Raw genomic sequence first — 18169 nt, forward strand, 5'->3', positions numbered from 1 at the left:
TTATTCATTTATTTAGAAAGTGTATAATTGAGTCCTAACTAAATGTCAGCCATTGTGCCAGATTCTAGGGTTACATCAATTAATAAAGTCAGACAACTGAGCTCACATCTATGTAATAAAGATTACAAAAATAACCTCAAACAAATTATTCCCATATTTTTGCTGAATAATTCCACTTTCAATAATATTAGGAAAAGTTTAAATATAACAAGATGAATGCACAAGATGTTAATTACAGCACTAATAATTAAATATTGAAAACCACATCAATAATAGGCAACAGGGTAAGTAAACCATGGTCCATTTGATATAAAATTATATAACCATCAGGAACTATGTTAATACAAAGTTTATTAAAATACAAAAGAATACTTATAGTTTAAAGTAAAAAAAATGGAATGAACCATATGATCACATCAATGTAACATAAATAATAAGCAACCATTTGGCATCATAATTAAGGACAAAAGATCATTTTTAAAAATATCAGCAGGTGTCGTCCTTGGGTGCTGCTACCATGAATTTGGTTTCTGGTTTTGTTTTGCTTCTTTCTGTAATTCTATACTTTTCAAATTATATATAATATCCAACTATTGGTAATGTAAAGAAATAATCCAATAAATAGTATTACTATGACTAATAATGTTAGTTATAAATAATAATATAATAATTTAACTGATTTTTAAAACCGAGGCAAAAACAAGGGATGATTTTCAAGTTAGGAGAAATTATGGGAATAAAGACTCTGAAATAAATGTTAATGTAAAAAATAATTCTGTGTTGTCCAACCATTACTACACTAAATGTCTAAAATATTTCTTCCATTTTGAACGTTATTACAGATAATCTTCAAAGAACTTGCACTGGTACAATTAATATTAACATTCAAAGTTTTGGTAATGACGACAGGACTAATACAGAGCCGAACACTAAAATTACTACCAATACTGGCAGACAAGAAAGTACTTCTTCCACTAACTATGATACCAGCACAATTTCTACTGACTCTAGCCAAGTACTTTCTTCTAAACCCGGACACGGAACCAATGATTTATTCTTATCAGACAATGTACATTTTGGTCCTGCTGGCATTGGACTCCTCATCATGGGATTCTTGGTCTTAGGATGTAAGTACTTTAGCAATCCTATGTATATGTGTCCCTCAAAAAATGCTGGGGGAGGAGTTAAGTTTTCTGATTCTTTGATAAAACGTATTTTACAAATTCTCATTTTGTGCAATTATAAAGAAACTTCTGTGTTTGGCACTGGGTTTATAAGATGAAAAAATTAAACTTTTTGACCCCTTCTAAGACTGTGGAGGATAAAAATTTATTTGCAATAAGTCTCAGTGTAATGGGAAAGTGCCATAACAAGCAGGCTCAAATTGCTATTTCAGTGAAGAAGACAATCAGAAAAGGCTACAGAGGGCTGGGTGTGGTGGCTCATGCCTGTAATCCCAGAACTTTGAGAGGCCAAGGCTGGCAGATCACTTGAGGTCAGAAGTTCAAGACCAGCCTGGCCAATATGGTGAAACCCACGTCTCTACTAAAAATACAAAAATGATCCGGGCATGGTGGTAGGTGCCTCTAATCCCAGCTACTAAAGAGGCCGAGGCAGGAGAAGTGCTTGAACCCAGGAGGCGGGGGTTCAGTCTCAAAAAAAAAAAGAAAAGAAAAGGCTACAGAGAAAGAGTAAACTCTGAGTTGCATTTTAAAAGATGAATAAGAATTAGCCTGATGGACAAGAGAAAGGGAACACAATACAAGGGGAAAAAAATCTATGTGCAAAAACCTAAAAGAATGAGAGTGCAAAGTACTGCAATGAAGAACTCCAATGTGCAAGAAATAAAAGATGTGCATGACAGCATGGTGAAAGTTTAGACTAAAAGATAGGCAGGGGCCAGGTCTCAAAGAGATTTTATTTATACTAACACTGCATAGTATTAATAAAAGGAGAGTCAAATAGACCGAGGGTTAAACTCTGGTTTCTAAGCCTAATCGTCTGAGTCTTCCGAAGGTCACCTAACCTTTCTGAGCCTTGCTTTTGTCATGTATGAAATAATACTTACCTTAAAACAATGCTTTGATGATGAAAAAGAAGTACCACACATGAAGCATTTAGCATGTTCTATGGCCACTAGGGTAGCACTAGTCAAGGGTCTAGCTATAAAGGTAGAATCCAGTGGACTCTCCAGGTGGCTGTTAACATTACCTCGAACGATGATAGAAATTAGAGCAAGATAAACCACATGGCACAGTCTTTGAGAAATGAGAACAGGAGCTCTAAAGTAAGTAGGTTGTAGTCTGCACATTACAATTAAATTAATGCAAACATTGTCATTTTCAAATGTGGAATCATAAAATCTTAATGTCAGAAGGTACCTCAGATATTTAAATCAAACGCTCACACAAAATGTGAAGTCAGAGCACTTATGTATAAAATATTTTTTCTACTTTCATTTTTCTTGGCACGTGAACAGTGACAGATATGTTTTGCTACATTTATTTGTGAACTGGGTTTTCTCTGATTTTAAATAACTCATGTTTTTGAAGTTTTCATCAACATTGGGCTCATCTAAACAACGAGTCTGCCCATGGTGATAACACAGCTTAGAGCTGGAGTTCTTTTTCCAAAATTTAAAACGTATTTCCAAAAAATGAAATTTTTACATTAACAAATAAGAGTTTATTCTTACTGGCTCATAATTAATTAAAGTAATAACCAGGAAAAGTTCTATGAAACAGAGAAAAGGGAAAGAGAGAAAGAAAAAAGCATTCTCATCAAAATGAACCAAGACAAGAAAAAGGCAAAAATGCTAGTGAAGTTGCAGAATATAACATAAAATGCATATGAAAAGAGTTCATTCTCTCTGTTATTCATATTTATTACCAACTAACATTGTAAAATGTTTAAATTTAATACTTCATAAGAGTAACTTAATTACCCAAGTGATCATTATCACTACTGTAAATAATACCTAACTTTCATGTTGAGTTTTGTTTATTTGTTTGCTTTCTGAGTTTTTTTTGTTCTTTTGTTTTTTTGTTTTTTTGTTTTTTTTGAGATGGAGTCTCACTCTGTCACCCAGGCTGGAGTACAGTGGTGCAGTCTCGTCTCACTGTAACCTTTGCCTCCCAGGTTCAAGCGATTCTCCTGCCTCAGCCTCCTGAGTAGCTGGGACTACCCATGTGCACCACCACACCCGGCTAATTTTTGTATTTTTAGTAAAGATGGGGTTTCACCATATTGGCCAGGATGATCTCGATCTCCTGACCTCGTGATCCACCTGCTTTGGCCTCTCAAAGTGCTGGAATTACAGGCGTGAGCCACCGCGCCCGTCCTGAGTTGTTTTTTTATATTGCGGACTACCTCTGGGTACTGTAGTAAATAAAAGATTTATAAATTATATATGGGCCTTAGTCATCACTACCTGTAGACCCAAAGTTTCCTCTAGTAGATTTTCAGAAAACCAATACATGGGCTTCTTTTCCTCTTTTTTTCTTTTTTCTTCTCTCCCTCTCTCCCTTATGTCTATCCTTACTACCTTCCTTCTTCCCTAATTTACTTCCTTCTTTTTTCCCTTCCTCCTTCTTCACAATTTTAATTTACACATTCTTTCTTTCATCCATTTATTCAAAACCGTTTACCAAGATTAGATTATATAAGAGGCTGATAATAAATAGATAAATAAGAAAACTCCACTTAACAGCAAAAGACAGTGCTAAGCAGTGTGATGTTTTCTATTTGTATAAGAGTTATTGAAAGAAAAGACACTTGCATAGGGGGAAATAGCCTCACAGAGAATTGTTGGAAGCATGAATAAGATTTTACTGTTGAAATAAAGGCAAGCATATGTTAAAGGAAGACAATAAAGACATGGAGGAGAGAACACAAAGGATCAAATATATTGCCTGACCTTTTCATCTTTCCTTGTTCTCTACTTTAATATTTTCCTAAATAATGACATGGAGAGATTAATTGGTTTTAATAATGTAATACTATCTGTAATTTTTTTTTTTTTTTGAGAGAGGGTCTCACTCTGTCACTCAGGCTGGAGTGCAGTGGCACAACCACCGCCCACCTCCCTGGTTGAGCAGCTTCAACCTCCCTGGCTCAAGCCATCCTCCCACCTCAGCCTCCAGAGTAGCTAAGACTGCAGGCAAAAGCCCCCATACACGCCTAATTTTTGTATTTTTTGGTAGAGATGGGGTTTCACCATGTTGCTCAGGCTTGTCTCAAGCTCCTGGGCTCTAGTGATCCACCCACTTCCGCCTCCCAAAGTGCTGGAATTACAGATGTGAGCCACCATGCCAGGCCCACTATTTGTAATTTTTAATACTATAAAATAAACTAAAATTGACTGCAGTCTAATATACAGAAGCTCCCATTTACTTTGGGGTCTGACCATCATTCAGCTTGTATTCTGAAACTTTCGTAATTTTAGAACCAACCAGAATTATATTACAAATTCAAATTTAACCATAAAAAATCAGGTTGTTTTGTTTTTTATTTGCACCCAGTGCTAATTCTAGTATTATTATCTCTCCACCACCAGTGGTCCCATTTTTGATGATCTGTTGTGATTGTGGAGGTGCTCCTCGTAGTGCAGCTGGCTTTGAGCCTGTTCCCGAATGTTCAGATGGAGCAATTCATTCATGGGCAGTAGAAGGACCACAGCCTGAACCCAGGGTAAGTGCCACATTCTAAGAAATAGCCGTTGGTAGTCACTGAAATTCAGTCTTTACACATGAACCAAGATGGCCGCCATCACTCACAGTCTATGCTGTTTTTTGTGCTGAGAAAGCTAATGGAGAAAATGAAGAGGAATCAGAAACACAACAAAATTAGATGGAAGTAACCAGGGAAGATTTTCTAAGTGAAGTTCAAATTTTAAATGGATTTCAGAATTTCCTAAATAGTATTTTTTTTTTAGGAAATCTGAGGTAATTTAAGAATAAACCAAATGTATGACTCAGAAAGATTATAGTCATTGGTCACTACAAATGGAAATGTTGTTTCCTGTCTTTTAGGATATAACCACTGTCATACCACAAATACCACCTGATAATGCAAATATAATTGAATGCATTGACAACTCAGGTAAGAAAAAAGAATTTGTTTAACAACTCAAATGCTTAAGTAGGAAGTCTATTTTCTCTCTTTGATTATTGTTTTTTAATTATCTTATTTTTCTTCAAAAGTGTTTATATCATTCTTTTTTAAATGACTAACTTGTAAATTAAATGGCAAGGAAAAACCTATGGTAATTATTATTGTTATATGCTGCATTTTAAAAATTTTCCTCAACCATCAAAGAGTACTTAGAAGATGTCCAAATTAGGATCTCTATATATGCAGAAGTACTGAATTGTAACCATGAGTAAGTTTCAGTCAAGATTTTTAATTTAATAGAGCAAATTTCATTAACATACATACACACACATATTTCATACACATATATACACTAATTAAAAGTAAAGTACAACCCAACTAAAATAGACCCGTGCTCATTTATTGAGGCTAAAATCTTTATACACAATTAATTTAAGGATTCAAAATTGCTTTGACTTTAGCTGCTTATTATAACAAAGAAAAAAACTGCATCCATTTTCAGTATCATCACAAATATTACCTAAAAAATATTTATCCAATTTCTTTAATTGAAAGCAAGTAGATGAAACACTATCAAAATCTTTCTAAGCTCTAAACTGAGATTGTGTGCACATGGTGGAGTTTCTTCCAGCACGTGGGTAACACTGTATAAATACAACTTGCCTTAAAACAGGAATCTAGACCAGTTCACAGACAGAACCCAGGGAACAATTAGAATTTCACAGTAAGTGGATAACTACCATTATAATAAAAGAACAATTAAAATAACATCTCATATCTGTGAAAATAGTTGTATCACATTACTTTTCTCAAGGTAAATAAATACTATTGGTTAGCTTATTTTTCTCATAGTCTTTTTAAACAGTAACCATTGTTTTCTACTTTAAACTAACAGGCATAGAAATGTGTATAACTTGTAGAACTGGACCTTATTCAAAGAACTGGACACAGTAGTCTTTAAATCTATTTCTCCACCTGACTTGTCCATTTTCATTAATAACCCCAATGTCTTCTCACCTCAAAAGCAGAATCTCATTGTTGACTCGTCATGTTCACTGACACCAAATCAGTTCTCAAGACTTTTATCAAATCATCAAATCCATCAGTATTTATTTACACATTTGTTCCCATTAAATCTACAAACTTTTGCACAAATTTTGAACAAAGCACCATAAGAGGCACCAAGGAAAACTGAAGCATGAAAAACAGACTGTTCCCAAACTCAAGATCCTTCACATACTAAAGCCAGTGGATACATATCCCACTGACAACATTCTTCATTCCACAGCAGTTCCATGGTCCCGGCCATCATTTTATCTCACCTACCTCAAATATTTCTTTTTTTTTTAATTTAAAAAAGATGAAACACTTGACCAATTTGCGTATCATCCTGTGCAGGGGCAATCCTAATGTTCTCTATATAGTTCTAATTTTAGTATATGTGCTACTGAAGCAAGTACCTACCTCAAATATAGTAACAGACTTCCACTTACTCCTCACATCCAAGTGCAAACCCAAGATTCTTCATGAAAACCTTTCTCCTCACATAGCCATGGCTTCCTCTCTGAAAGCCAGTGGTTCTCATGTCTTTTTCTGGATGTCCTGTGCTTCTAGTTATACACTGGGGCATTCTTACACTGTTTTTTTAACTTTCAGAATATGAGTATTTTTTCTCCAATTTCCTACAGGTTGAAATCAAATGCTTTAGGACATAGATTTTTTTTAAGTCCTCTGCAGCCTTCACTTCCAGCAGAGAATATAGTAATCTCTCAACAGATAATTATCAAATTAACAAATTAATAATATTGAGTTCAATATTGTATTTATATCTCCTTTCTTTATGTATTATCTTTTTATTTCTTTGTTCACAAATGCATACCTAAATGAAAAAATCATATATTACAAGGCAAGTTGTTACTTTTTAGTTTATGATAGACTAAAGAAAATAAATTTAATTTGATCAACACTTTTAGGAGTTTATACAAATGAGTATGGTGGCAGAGAAATGCAAGATCTGAGAGGAGGAGAGAGAATGACAGGATTTGAACTAACAGAGGGAGTTAAAACTTCAGGAGTGCCTGAGATATGTCAAGAATACTCTGGAACATTAAGAAGAAATTCTATGAGGGAATGTAGAGAAGGAGGTCTGAATATGAATTTCATGGAAAGCTACTTCTGTCAGGTAAGGTCCCTAGCCACATGCCTTTCTCGCCATCCATGCGCCTGCTGCTCTTCACCAAGCTTTCACTAATTCCTAAAGGGGCTTTGGCAGGAGTCTCCTAACTAGATTCTCAGCCTTTAGTTTTTGTGCCCAACCATCCATGCTGTTAATGAATTATATATCTAAAGCTCTGACCTGAGCACTTTACTCCCCAACGTAAGAACAGCCAATGGCTCCCACCTCTCTTTTGTTCATGGCATGCAATCCAAAGTCCTTAACATGTTAACTAAGATTGTTCACAAAATGAACCCTCCCTCTCATCTCCAATTACTCCTTGCCATCAACTCCACTTGCTGAGCACCTTTGCCACACACCTTTCACCTCCATGTGTTTGCTTATCCTGTGCCCCTCCTGGAATGCTTGCATCCCACTATGTCTCTCACAAACTCCTACCCATCCTTCAAGACCCAGTCCAAATATCACTCTCCCTCCGAAGTTTTTACAGTTAACCCTCTCATCCAAAATAGGATTAATGTTTTCTCATCTGTATTTCTGCAGTACTTTGTTTACACATTTATAGAACCTACCATTGCTAAAATCTGTCAGTTTATATGTCTACCACCACTTTTAGTGTCTCGTCCATATATTCTCTACATTATATTGCCAGTACGTAGCTCAGTTCTAGACATAGAGGCAATAGTTAATGAGAGTGGGGTCAAGAGCCATAGTCTACTTCCAAAACATTGTAAGAACGAGCTGTAGGTGGTGGGAAGAGCATGAAGCCTGGAGAAGCAGCTGCAGGAGAATTTAACTTTGCCATCCCCAGGAAGAGATGCAATTGTCCATGGTTACACACCATGTGATACCCAATCTTCAGGAAGTTCCTGTCCCTGATATCGACTAGAAAAACATTTCTGTCCTTCTACATTCTGGCCTAAAGTGGTTTCATTAACTAACCTAGTGGTTGGTTTAAAGAGTGGCTGATATTTTTAAATAAAATATTGGTAAAAGCATTCAAATACCAATAGATAGTAATGAGGCTTGTTGAAAACCATAGGAATACTTATTCATATATACAACAAAATATTTTATGTTATATTTTAATAACATAGAAATATCTTCCTTCCAATCTCTGATCAAATATCACTTTATCAGAGACCCCTTCCTTGATTACCCTATCTAAAAGAACAACACCCATCACTTTCTTTTTCTTTACCCTGCATCTGCCACCTCCTGACCATATGCTTCTGTGTTGTCTGTCTCACTCAACCAAAATGTAAGCTCTGTGAGAGAACAGCTGTATCTGGTATTGTTCATTATGCATAGCTAAGTTCCAAACACAGAGGATCTGGCAAATTGCAAAGGCTCAATCATTTTTTTATATGAATGGCACAATGAGTTGGTTTCCTATAAGGTATTTCTGTTAACCTGAAAGTTTACAATCCACTATTATGAACAACAAAGATGAAGCGAAAGTGTATATGTCTTTGGGCTTTTACTTTGAACTTAGAGAGATTATATTTTTTAAAAGTGTCTTTGATCACCTTTAATTTTGTAGAACAGACCCAGAGTCAAATTTTCCTGTTGCTGTGCTGAAAAAGTCATGTTGCAATAAACCTTCACAGAATCATCATATTCACTCCATCTGAAGGAAAGAAACAAAATCCTGAGTGAACCCAACTCAACTATGAACTACCTTTTCCAGACAAAAAACAAAACAACACATTTTTATGTCCTTCAAGTTCAGTATTTTTATATACCTCCGTCTAACTTCGTTATAAATAATTCATGTGATTTTTTTGTGTATGGTTTTATGTCCAAAGTACACAATTATAAATAAGTCCATCTAAGTAAATTTTTAAAATCATATTATTGGAATTATACTTAAAATGATTTCTAACCAAATTATTTCAAATAATTATAAAATGATTTTTAGAGCATCTCTAGTATGTTAGAATCTTGTTTTATTTCATTCCTCTTTGGAAATGCTCTGGAAGAAAAACTAATGATAAAGGCTGTTCTATTATTGTTAAATATGCATTCATAATTTCACTTTCTCTTTCTCCTATAAATTCAGAAAGCATATGCTTATGCAGATGAAGATGAAGGACGCCCATCTAATGACTGTTTGCTCATATATGACATCGAAGGTGTAGGTTCCCCTGCTGGCTCTGTGGGTTGTTGTAGCTTCATTGGAGAAGACCTGGATGACAGCTTCTTGGATACCCTGGGACCTAAATTTAAGAAGTTGGCAGACATCAGCTTAGGAAAAGAATCATATCCAGACCTTGATCCTTCTTGGCCACCGCAAAGCACTGAACCAGTTTGCCTTCCTCAGGAAACAGAGCCCATTGTTAGTGGACACCCACCAATCTCCCCACATTTCGGCACTACCACAGTAATTTCTGAGAGCACCTATCCCTCAGGACCTGGTGTACAGCATGCTAAGCCTATTCTCGATCCTCTGGGCTATGGTAATGTCACTGTGACCGAGTCTTACACCACTTCTGACACTCTGAAGCCCTCTGTGCACATTCACGATAACCGACCAGCATCAAACGTAGTGGTGACAGAGAGAGTGGTCGGCCCAATCTCTGGCGCTGATTTGCATGGAATGTTAGAGATGCCTGACTTGCGAGATGGGTCGAATGTTATAGTGACAGAAAGGGTAATAGCACCAAGCTCTAGTCTACCCACCTCTCTGACTATCCATCATCCTAGAGAGTCTTCAAATGTGGTAGTGACAGAAAGAGTAATCCAACCAACTTCCGGCATGATAGGTAGTCTGAGTATGCACCCCGAGTTAGCCAATGCCCACAATGTCATTGTGACAGAGAGGGTTGTTTCTGGTGCTGGCGTAACTGGAATTAGTGGCACCACTGGGATCAGCGGTGGCATAGGCAGCAGTGGCCTGGTTGGCACCAGCATGGGTGCTGGGGGCGGTGCCCTGAGTGGAGCTGGCATAAGTGGTGGTGGCATTGGCCTGAGCAGCTTGGGAGGGACAGCCAGCATTGGCCACATGAGGAGTTCCTCTGACCATCACTTTAACCAAACCATTGGGTCCGCCTCCCCTAGCACAGCTCGAAGTCGAATCACAAAGTATAGTACCGTGCAATATAGCAAGTAGTCAGGACCCCAGCTCACTTTTTCATAGTCATTGTGGTTTAGATCCAATTCCCACCACTAAAAAACTAACAATGTGATTTATAACGCACAACTTCGTGCTCAGGTCATCTAGGAGCAAGGTGAGAAATCACAATGAGAAAAATAAATGGAAACACCGCTGCTAAGGGAGAGCTCTCCTTAGCGTTCATAAACTTTTCTCTTATATTAGGACTAAGGAACTAAAACTTGAGGCAGAGTCTTCTTTGTGCCTGAGTGGCCTGTAGTCTATCTCCAGCATGTAACTGGCCTTACGACGGCAATTGGCATAATTCTCCTTGCTCTGTTTTGCTTTTCCATATAGCTCGAGCAAAATTCAAAAAGAACTAAATATGCAATATATGTTCATGTCTATGGGAAAAATCTAAAATGTGTGCCAGATGCCCTGTCGGTTTCACAGATAACATAAATAAAAATTCAACCACAGATTTACACAAGGGTTAACCATTTTTTTTAAGTTTGACTACATAGTCAAGTCCACAAGCCATCAAGCACTCCTACCTTAATTATTGCACTAGAGAAAATAAATTCCAAATTAGGAAGTGTTTCCTAGGAGGAAAATTCCATTAGAGAGTGGCAATAGGATGAGGTTTCTTCAGGGTAAACTAGCAATGCCTGAGCCTGAACCTTAATTTGGGGCCTCAGTTAAATCTCCTGTGGAGTCAAGGATTCTTCTGATTCTAGTTTGTGTTTAGTGATAGATGTAGTCTTGACGAATATTGCTTACTGGTGAGGCTGAGGAATATTACACTCATCTTTCCCTTTACCACTGTGGTTTTGACTTAAGAAAGCAAAACTCGCAAAGTTTACTTCTCGAATTGAAGCAAGTGAGGCCTGACATGGTTGTCATCACTAGTGGCAAATGACCTTCCAAGTAAGCAGATGGGAACTGAATTGTGTTTTCAGGTTTTGTTTTTAGTATGTGATATTCATTCGTATCCAGCTCTTTATTACATAGCTCTGAAGTTAAAATGATTCACATAGGCCGAGCTGCGGACAAAAAAAAAAAAAGCAGCAGCAGCTTGTAGTATGCTTAAGCTTTGGGGAATTTTTTTGTAAGGGGATCTAAAAAAATGTTTTTAGAACATGTAAAATGTTTAATGGTGAAAGTTGGAAAAGAATTCTTCTGTAAAGTAATACCATGCTAATTATTCGCTTTTAGTAAGTAAAGTAGTGGTTGCTTTAGCAAACCTCTGCTGCCATTTTGCAGGAATCAACCAGGAACCTTTAGCAGAATTGACAATATGGTGTTGATTAGCATGAAATAATAATAGAAACCTATTCTGCTAGTTTATCTCACCCCCTAATTTTTCTCACTAGCATAAATTTTACATTCCTGATTTGATTTGTCAATAAGATCTTGGCTTATATATGCTGATTTATAGGTAGTGTCCAAATTATACAGTATATTTTTCTAGCTTCAAAATTTAGTAATGTCCTATTTATGATATACCATTTCTGTGTGTTTGCTATGTAGTATTACCCAATTAAAAATCTCTAAAAAGAATTAAAGCATTCTAAGAAAAAGGTAAATTTACTATTGCATGGTACAGAATTTTTTTCTTTCTTAAATACAATGTTACTATAAGCTCACTAAAATGAAACTCAATGTGACAAAATAAAATTAGAAAAAAAATTGCCCTGGAGTTGTGAATTATATACAACTTTTAAAGAATTTACCCCAATTACTCAAATTTCCCAGGAAATTACAAAGCCAAAGAATATTCGACTCCCTCCACTGGTCAAAAGGGGATAGGAGTGAATTATTTAACCTAGAGCTATTTTGCTCTGTAACAACAGATAAGGCTAATATTTTAAAAGCCACAGTATACATCTCCTTTTAACTCTGTAGAATATGTAAAATTTTGATAGTCTGTAGTATGCTAAATGCAGAAGTATAAATAAAGTCATTCAAAGGGAGTCTTTTCTTTTTCTGCCACTTAGGGGGCTACATTAAGGATGGGTAATCTTTCCAGGAATAAAGTCAAAAGGTATTTATTAAAACATACTTGAGTATGCCTGGGTCCAGGAGTTTGAAGGAATAGAAATAAGTATTAATGAATTAATTAAGTAATTTATTAAAGGGAATGGTAGCTGACCACAGGAAACTTGCTTGCTGTTTTGATATGAAATCATCACAAGCTTTCCTTAAGACATCTGATATCTTCCAGAGATATTTTTTAGGTTGTCTTGCAAACAACAAAATCACTGTCTTTAATAACTGTTGCTGTTAAAATCCATTGGTTGTTAAGATCCACCCAATTTAGTTACATCTGAACTCCTAAACACTGTTAAACGATGGGAAAAACAAGAAAAAACATGGCCATATGAGTCATCGAGTCATCTATCTTTCTAGGAAGATACTTTCTAACCAAACTTTTCTTCCAGGATTGCAAATTGATGGGAAAAACAAGAAAAACTGAAGTAATAGTCATCTATCTTTCTGGGAAGATACTTTCCAACTAATTTTTTCTTCCAGGATTGCACATTGATTTTCCATTTAGTCCTACATTTTAAAATTCCCTTTTCAAGACATCAACGATTTTAGTAGTTATTTAAAGGCATGTCATTTTTCAATGAAGAAGTTTTGGACAGAACTTCATTCTTCTTCTTAGATGTTTACTCTAGATCATATACATCATGTCATAGACCAAGAAGAGATATGGAAATCATTTTATAAGTGAATACTATAATTAGGATTCAAGCTGAGTTTCAGATCAACTTGCTCTTAACAAAAGGAAAAAGAAAGAGATAGTAATTTAATACTATGTATGTATGGTTTGAAAACAAACCATAATGTTTATAAAATATCTATCTCACTGTCTAAAGAGGAAATCTTTAGGGGCAAAAATCAGTGTATTATAAATACTTTATCATTAAATATCAACCAAAATACCATCTCAAGCTAATTTTGACACTGAATTACAGATATATCTGCTACATATTATTTACTTCTAAGCACGTTGCCTGATGTAATTGCATTTGCACTGAAAAATTAAAAGAAAAAGTACATATTTAGGGTTATTTATATACCTTCATCTAGACATCTGTTCTACATTTGTGTATAAAGTTTTTAGCATCATAATTTTTATTCAAGAAAATGTTCTGACAAAATTTTAATTATATGTCTTCAAAAATTACATTTTTTACTCTAGTAAGTAGATGTTTTTAGTTATCTGGCAATTTGTTTCTGAATTTATATCAATGTTTGATTGTCATGGTACAAAATATATGACACCCTTTGACTTTTGCTGGAGTTGAAAGGCGTTATAATCTTTAGCATAAATGGCCATGACTATTTTGGAAAGACATTTAAGACCCAAAGCAAACTTTTAAAAGTATTTGCCACATTTTCCCATGCCTATTTCATAAATTCCAACTTTTTTTTTTTTTTACAATTTCTGGATTTTTAAGACCCATTTCACATTGCACTAGGATACAGCAGTCCACAGCAGAGCGCTACTCTCCTTGAAATCAAATCTGTCTTCCACTTCCAGATTATTCAATTTATGTTAGGATAAATCTTGACTAGATCAACCTATTATCCATCAGATAATTTTAAAACAATGTGTAATCTTGTTTGTCTACATTCTCTCCCCAGTTTAGCTGTATTTGAATTACTAAATGCTTTATCGTCAAACTGTACCTAGTCTAACTTATTTTTCTTTTGCTGTCATTTTACAAGCATTTTAAAATTCTAATATTCATCTCTGGTGGTGTTTAACACAAAGTTCTCTTATTCAAGTTTCAATATAAAAGTTTTTGGATTATTTGGGTGCTAGTTTCTTGCTTGGTTATCTGTTGGTTTTTTTAAGTTGATTTGTAATTTCCAAAGAGTTATGCATACAGCAATAAAATTATTAATATGCCTCCCTTATCTTTTCTGAATTGTAAGCAAGGGGGAGGTTTTAGACTGTAAAACCAAAGTTATCAAATCTAGTTATTATCATCCTGTATTGGAGGAGATACAATTCTTTTATTTTCACAATGTTAAAATATGTTTTCATTCTCCATTTCCTAGCTATCTTTTTTTAATGTGTACTGAGGAACCTACTCTCTGGACCACTAATTATAGATGCTAGAGCCCAGCCTTGACCAGGTGGTTAGCCCCACAAATGAACAGATGATAAAAAGCTGCATTTTTAGTTCTTATTTAATACTTGTAGGATCTTTATACTTTTACCTTTCTTTCTTTCATACTCTGCAGTTTTATTTTTGCCTACACCAGCATTTTATTTCTTTTAAAATGACTTTTCTTCTTTTTTGCCCTTTAAATCATACCCTTTCATCTTTACTGGGATGCATCTCCTTTTGTTCTCCAATGCCACTTCCAGACTATTATCAACTTCATCTTGCACAAAATCTTACCTCTTTCAGACTTGTGTGATCCTTTCCCTCTCTTCTCTTCTTCATAATGTCTCTACTTTTAATGAAGGCTCCAATATCCTGGCCTAAAGTCTTTTGTGACTTTCTTAACTTCTGAGAGTGTTCATGGTAACTTAAACATCCACGTGGATGAATCACCCAAGGCCCAGATTCTCATTTCTAGACCTCCATTTCCCCCCTCCACTCAGCTGTCATTTCTTGTCATAACCCGGCATATTGGTACCTGGAATGCCTCAGTTTCTGTCTCTACAGCCTCTGACCATTTCCCTCTCATTCTTCCAGCTCATGGGCTCACATTGTTGTCATTCCTCCATTTCATCAAAGCTTCAATGTGTTGACTCCCACCACTTTCTCACTGTCAGCTTCACCTCTCTGTCTAATCTAGCTTCATGAGTCCAACTAGAGTCACCTCTTTGTGAATGCCTTCAACCTACTTGCCCTGCTCTCTCTCTCTCACCCCAGACCTTTTGCCCTCCATCTCTGTCTGCACACAAACAGCCAAACAAATTATCCAAGTGAGCTGACTTTTTAAATATTAATCACTCAGTCTCAAATCTCAGCATAACATCAGATACTTCCCTGAAATCCTATCTGCTTCTCTTATAGATGTCCCATCTCATCATACTAGATTGCTACTCTGCATCTTCTCTGTCCTCAAACCTCCCACACCCCCTCTTCCCTTCTCATTCTTTGTTGATGATCTAATCCTGTTGTTCATTGAGAAATCAAAAGTCATCCATTTCAAATGCATTCAACTTCCTCTGCAAAACCTCCATATCCACCTGTACTTGCACCCATCTTCTCCTCCCTCCCATGGGCTTATTCCATGCATTTGTGGCCTACTCACACAAAAACACAGTCCTCCAGTTCTGCTCAAATCAAGGACTTTGCTCCTTCCCTAATAGTCTCTTTCCTATTCTTTTTCCTCTCTCTCTCTCTCTTTCTGTTTCCTCTCCTTCTCTCTCTCTTCTCTCTTTTTATCTTCTCTCTCTCTTTCCTCTCTCTTTCTCCTGTCTTTTTTCTCTCTCCACTCTCTCATTTTATCTCCTCTCTCTCATTCTTTTCCTGTCTCCTCTACTATCTCTCTCTCCTCTCTTCCTTCCCTTTCCTTCCTCTCCCTAGAAAATTTTCATCTGCACCCTTCCTTGTAGCTAATGCCTCATTTGTTTGCTTGTTTCATCAAGCTTCTTGAGGTTCACATACACATGCTGTCTTTTCTTTTCCATGTCCCATCAGACTTAAAAGTCCTCCCATCAGATTATCATAATGGTCCTTACCAAGCTTGTCTAAGATCTATGCATTGCAAGAACAAGGCCTACTTTTCTCTTTTCCCTCTTTCTTAACCTCTGGGAAAAATATCTAAAAAGTAACCCTTCTCTCTTCCTTGAAACACTCTTGTATCTTGGCTTGTGTAACACCATTCTCTCCTGATATCCCTTATATTTCATCAGCCAGTCTCGCTCATTCAATTTCCCTTGTTCCTTATTTATCCAATCCAAAGTTTGATCCCAAGCCCTCTTCTCTTAACATTTTTCACTGACTCTGTGAGACCTCATCAATACCCCTTTTTAAATGTTCAAAATTAAACTTATAATTTTACCTCCAGAGTTTCCCCATTCCAATCATTATTACCCTGTCTACCCATTACTCAAACCAGAAACTAAGTACTCCTTCATCTCATTCTTTCTCTCACTACCCAAATTTTATCCATTAGGAAGTTCTGTTTATTTTATAACCAAAATATATAGTAAGCCATTTAATAGTTTGTATTAGTCCATTATCACACTGCTATAAAGATACTACCTGAGACTGGGTAATTTTGAAAGGAAAGAGGTTTAATTGACTCACACTTCTGCATGGCTGGGGAGGCCTCAGGAAACTTACAATCGTGGTGGAAGGCGAAGGGAAAGCAAGAACCTTCTTCACATGCCAGCAGGAGAGAGAAGCATAAGGAAGGGAAATGCCAGATGCTAATAAAACCATCAGATGTCATGAGAACTCACTCACTATCATGAGAACAGCATGGGGGAAACCACCCCCATGATCGAATCACTTCCCTCCCTTGACACATGGGGATTATAATCCAAGATGAGATTTGGGTGGGGACACAGAGCCAAACCATTTAATAGTTTTAATCCTCATCTGTCACCATCCTACGGGCAACTGCCTCCTAGGTAGTCTCTCTGCTTCCACATCAGCCTTCTTCAAATAATTTTCTATAGATGAACCTAGGTGACCTTTTCAAATATTAATTAGGTTGAGTCAACCCCCTATTTTAAAAATTTCAATGGATTTCCAGTGAATGTCCCAGAAAAGCCTGCAGGGAGCTGCCTGATGTAGCACTGGTCCACAGTGGATGACAGTAATTTGCACTATGATTGTTGTAATGGAAAAGTTGAAAAGAAATGAATTAAGGAAACGTTTTGGCTTTTGCAAATGGTATTCACTCTGCATGAGCCCTCCTCACTTTTATATGGCAGCATCCTTTCCTCCTTCAGTAGCAATTTAAGTACTATTTCCTCATATATTCTTTCCTTCGTCAATGTTTTCACGTATTCATTCATTTACTCTATGGATATTTATTGAATTCCAAATAGTTATACCAAGCAGTGGTGACATGACAGTGAAAGATAAAGTCCTTCTCCTCGTGGAGTTTATGATCAAGATAGAATGGAGATGGGGGAAGTCTGACAATAAAGAACAAACAAGTAAATATATGATATGTTAGATGACAGTAAATGATCAAGGGAAAAATAAAGCAGGATAATTCAGGAAAGGGATTGCAGGGCATGAGGGATGCACTTTTATATAGGGTAATTGAGGCAGGGTTCTATTAGAAAGTAATATTTGAACAGAGATTTGAAGAACATTAAGGAGCAAGCCATGTGGCTATCTGGATACAGGACATTTCAGACAGAGGGATATTCATGGAAGAGCAAGATCTCTGTGTGTGGAGAGATTAAAAGAAGGAAAGCAGCAGGAGGTAGGATCCCAGAGGAAAGGGTTGAGATTGAGTTTGGCCTTGCAGGCCATTCTAACAGACTTATTCTGAATGTAATGGAGAGCTACTGGAGAGTTGGGGCTGAGGAGTGCTTTGTTGAGGTTTGGGGTTGTTTGTTTGTTTTGAGATGGGCTCTTGATCTATCATCCAGGCTGGAGTGCAGTAGCATGATCATGACTCACTGCAGCTCAACATCCTGAGCTCAAGAGATCCTTCCACCTCAGCCTCCAGAGTAACTGGGACTACAGACATGAGCCACCATCTCCTCCTAATTTTTGTATTTTTGGTAGAGACACAGTTTTGTAATGTTGTCCAGGCTAGTTTCGAACTCCTGGGATCAAGCAATC

At 36.5% G+C, this 18169-nt stretch overlaps 1 protein-coding gene, 1 long non-coding RNA gene and 1 other non-coding gene across 4 annotated transcripts in view; 1 reads left to right on the forward strand and 2 right to left on the reverse strand.

Annotated features, from left to right (window-relative positions):
- Nucleotides 1–14308, forward strand: part of DSG1 (desmoglein 1) — a 35769-nt gene extending 21461 nt beyond the window's left edge. Inside the window, exons 12-16 of the mRNA XM_004059282.4 lie at nt 843–1127; nt 4556–4689; nt 5031–5100; nt 7086–7294; nt 9351–14308. Of these exons, the coding sequence (XP_004059330.2) occupies nt 843–1127; nt 4556–4689; nt 5031–5100; nt 7086–7294; nt 9351–10400 (1748 nt within the window). The 3' untranslated portion in view covers nt 10401–14308. The remainder of the gene's footprint in view (nt 1–842; nt 1128–4555; nt 4690–5030; nt 5101–7085; nt 7295–9350) is intronic.
- Nucleotides 4490–18169, reverse strand: part of LOC109024015 (uncharacterized) — a 52267-nt gene continuing 38587 nt past the window's right edge. For both annotated transcript variants that reach the window (XR_010131220.1, XR_010131219.1), the window contains exons 3-4: nt 8818–8918; nt 4490–4804 (exon numbers count right to left, since the gene is read on the reverse strand). This is a non-coding gene — a long non-coding RNA (uncharacterized lncRNA). The remainder of the gene's footprint in view (nt 4805–8817; nt 8919–18169) is intronic.
- Nucleotides 6467–6572, reverse strand: LOC115931538 (U6 spliceosomal RNA). Its single transcript, XR_004068008.1, has one exon. It is a non-coding gene; the product is annotated as a U6 spliceosomal RNA (small nuclear RNA).

Source organism: Gorilla gorilla, chromosome 17 (assembly GCF_029281585.2).
Source record: "Gorilla gorilla gorilla isolate KB3781 chromosome 17, NHGRI_mGorGor1-v2.1_pri, whole genome shotgun sequence".
In the NCBI taxonomy this organism is placed as follows: Eukaryota; Metazoa; Chordata; class Mammalia; order Primates; family Hominidae; genus Gorilla; species Gorilla gorilla.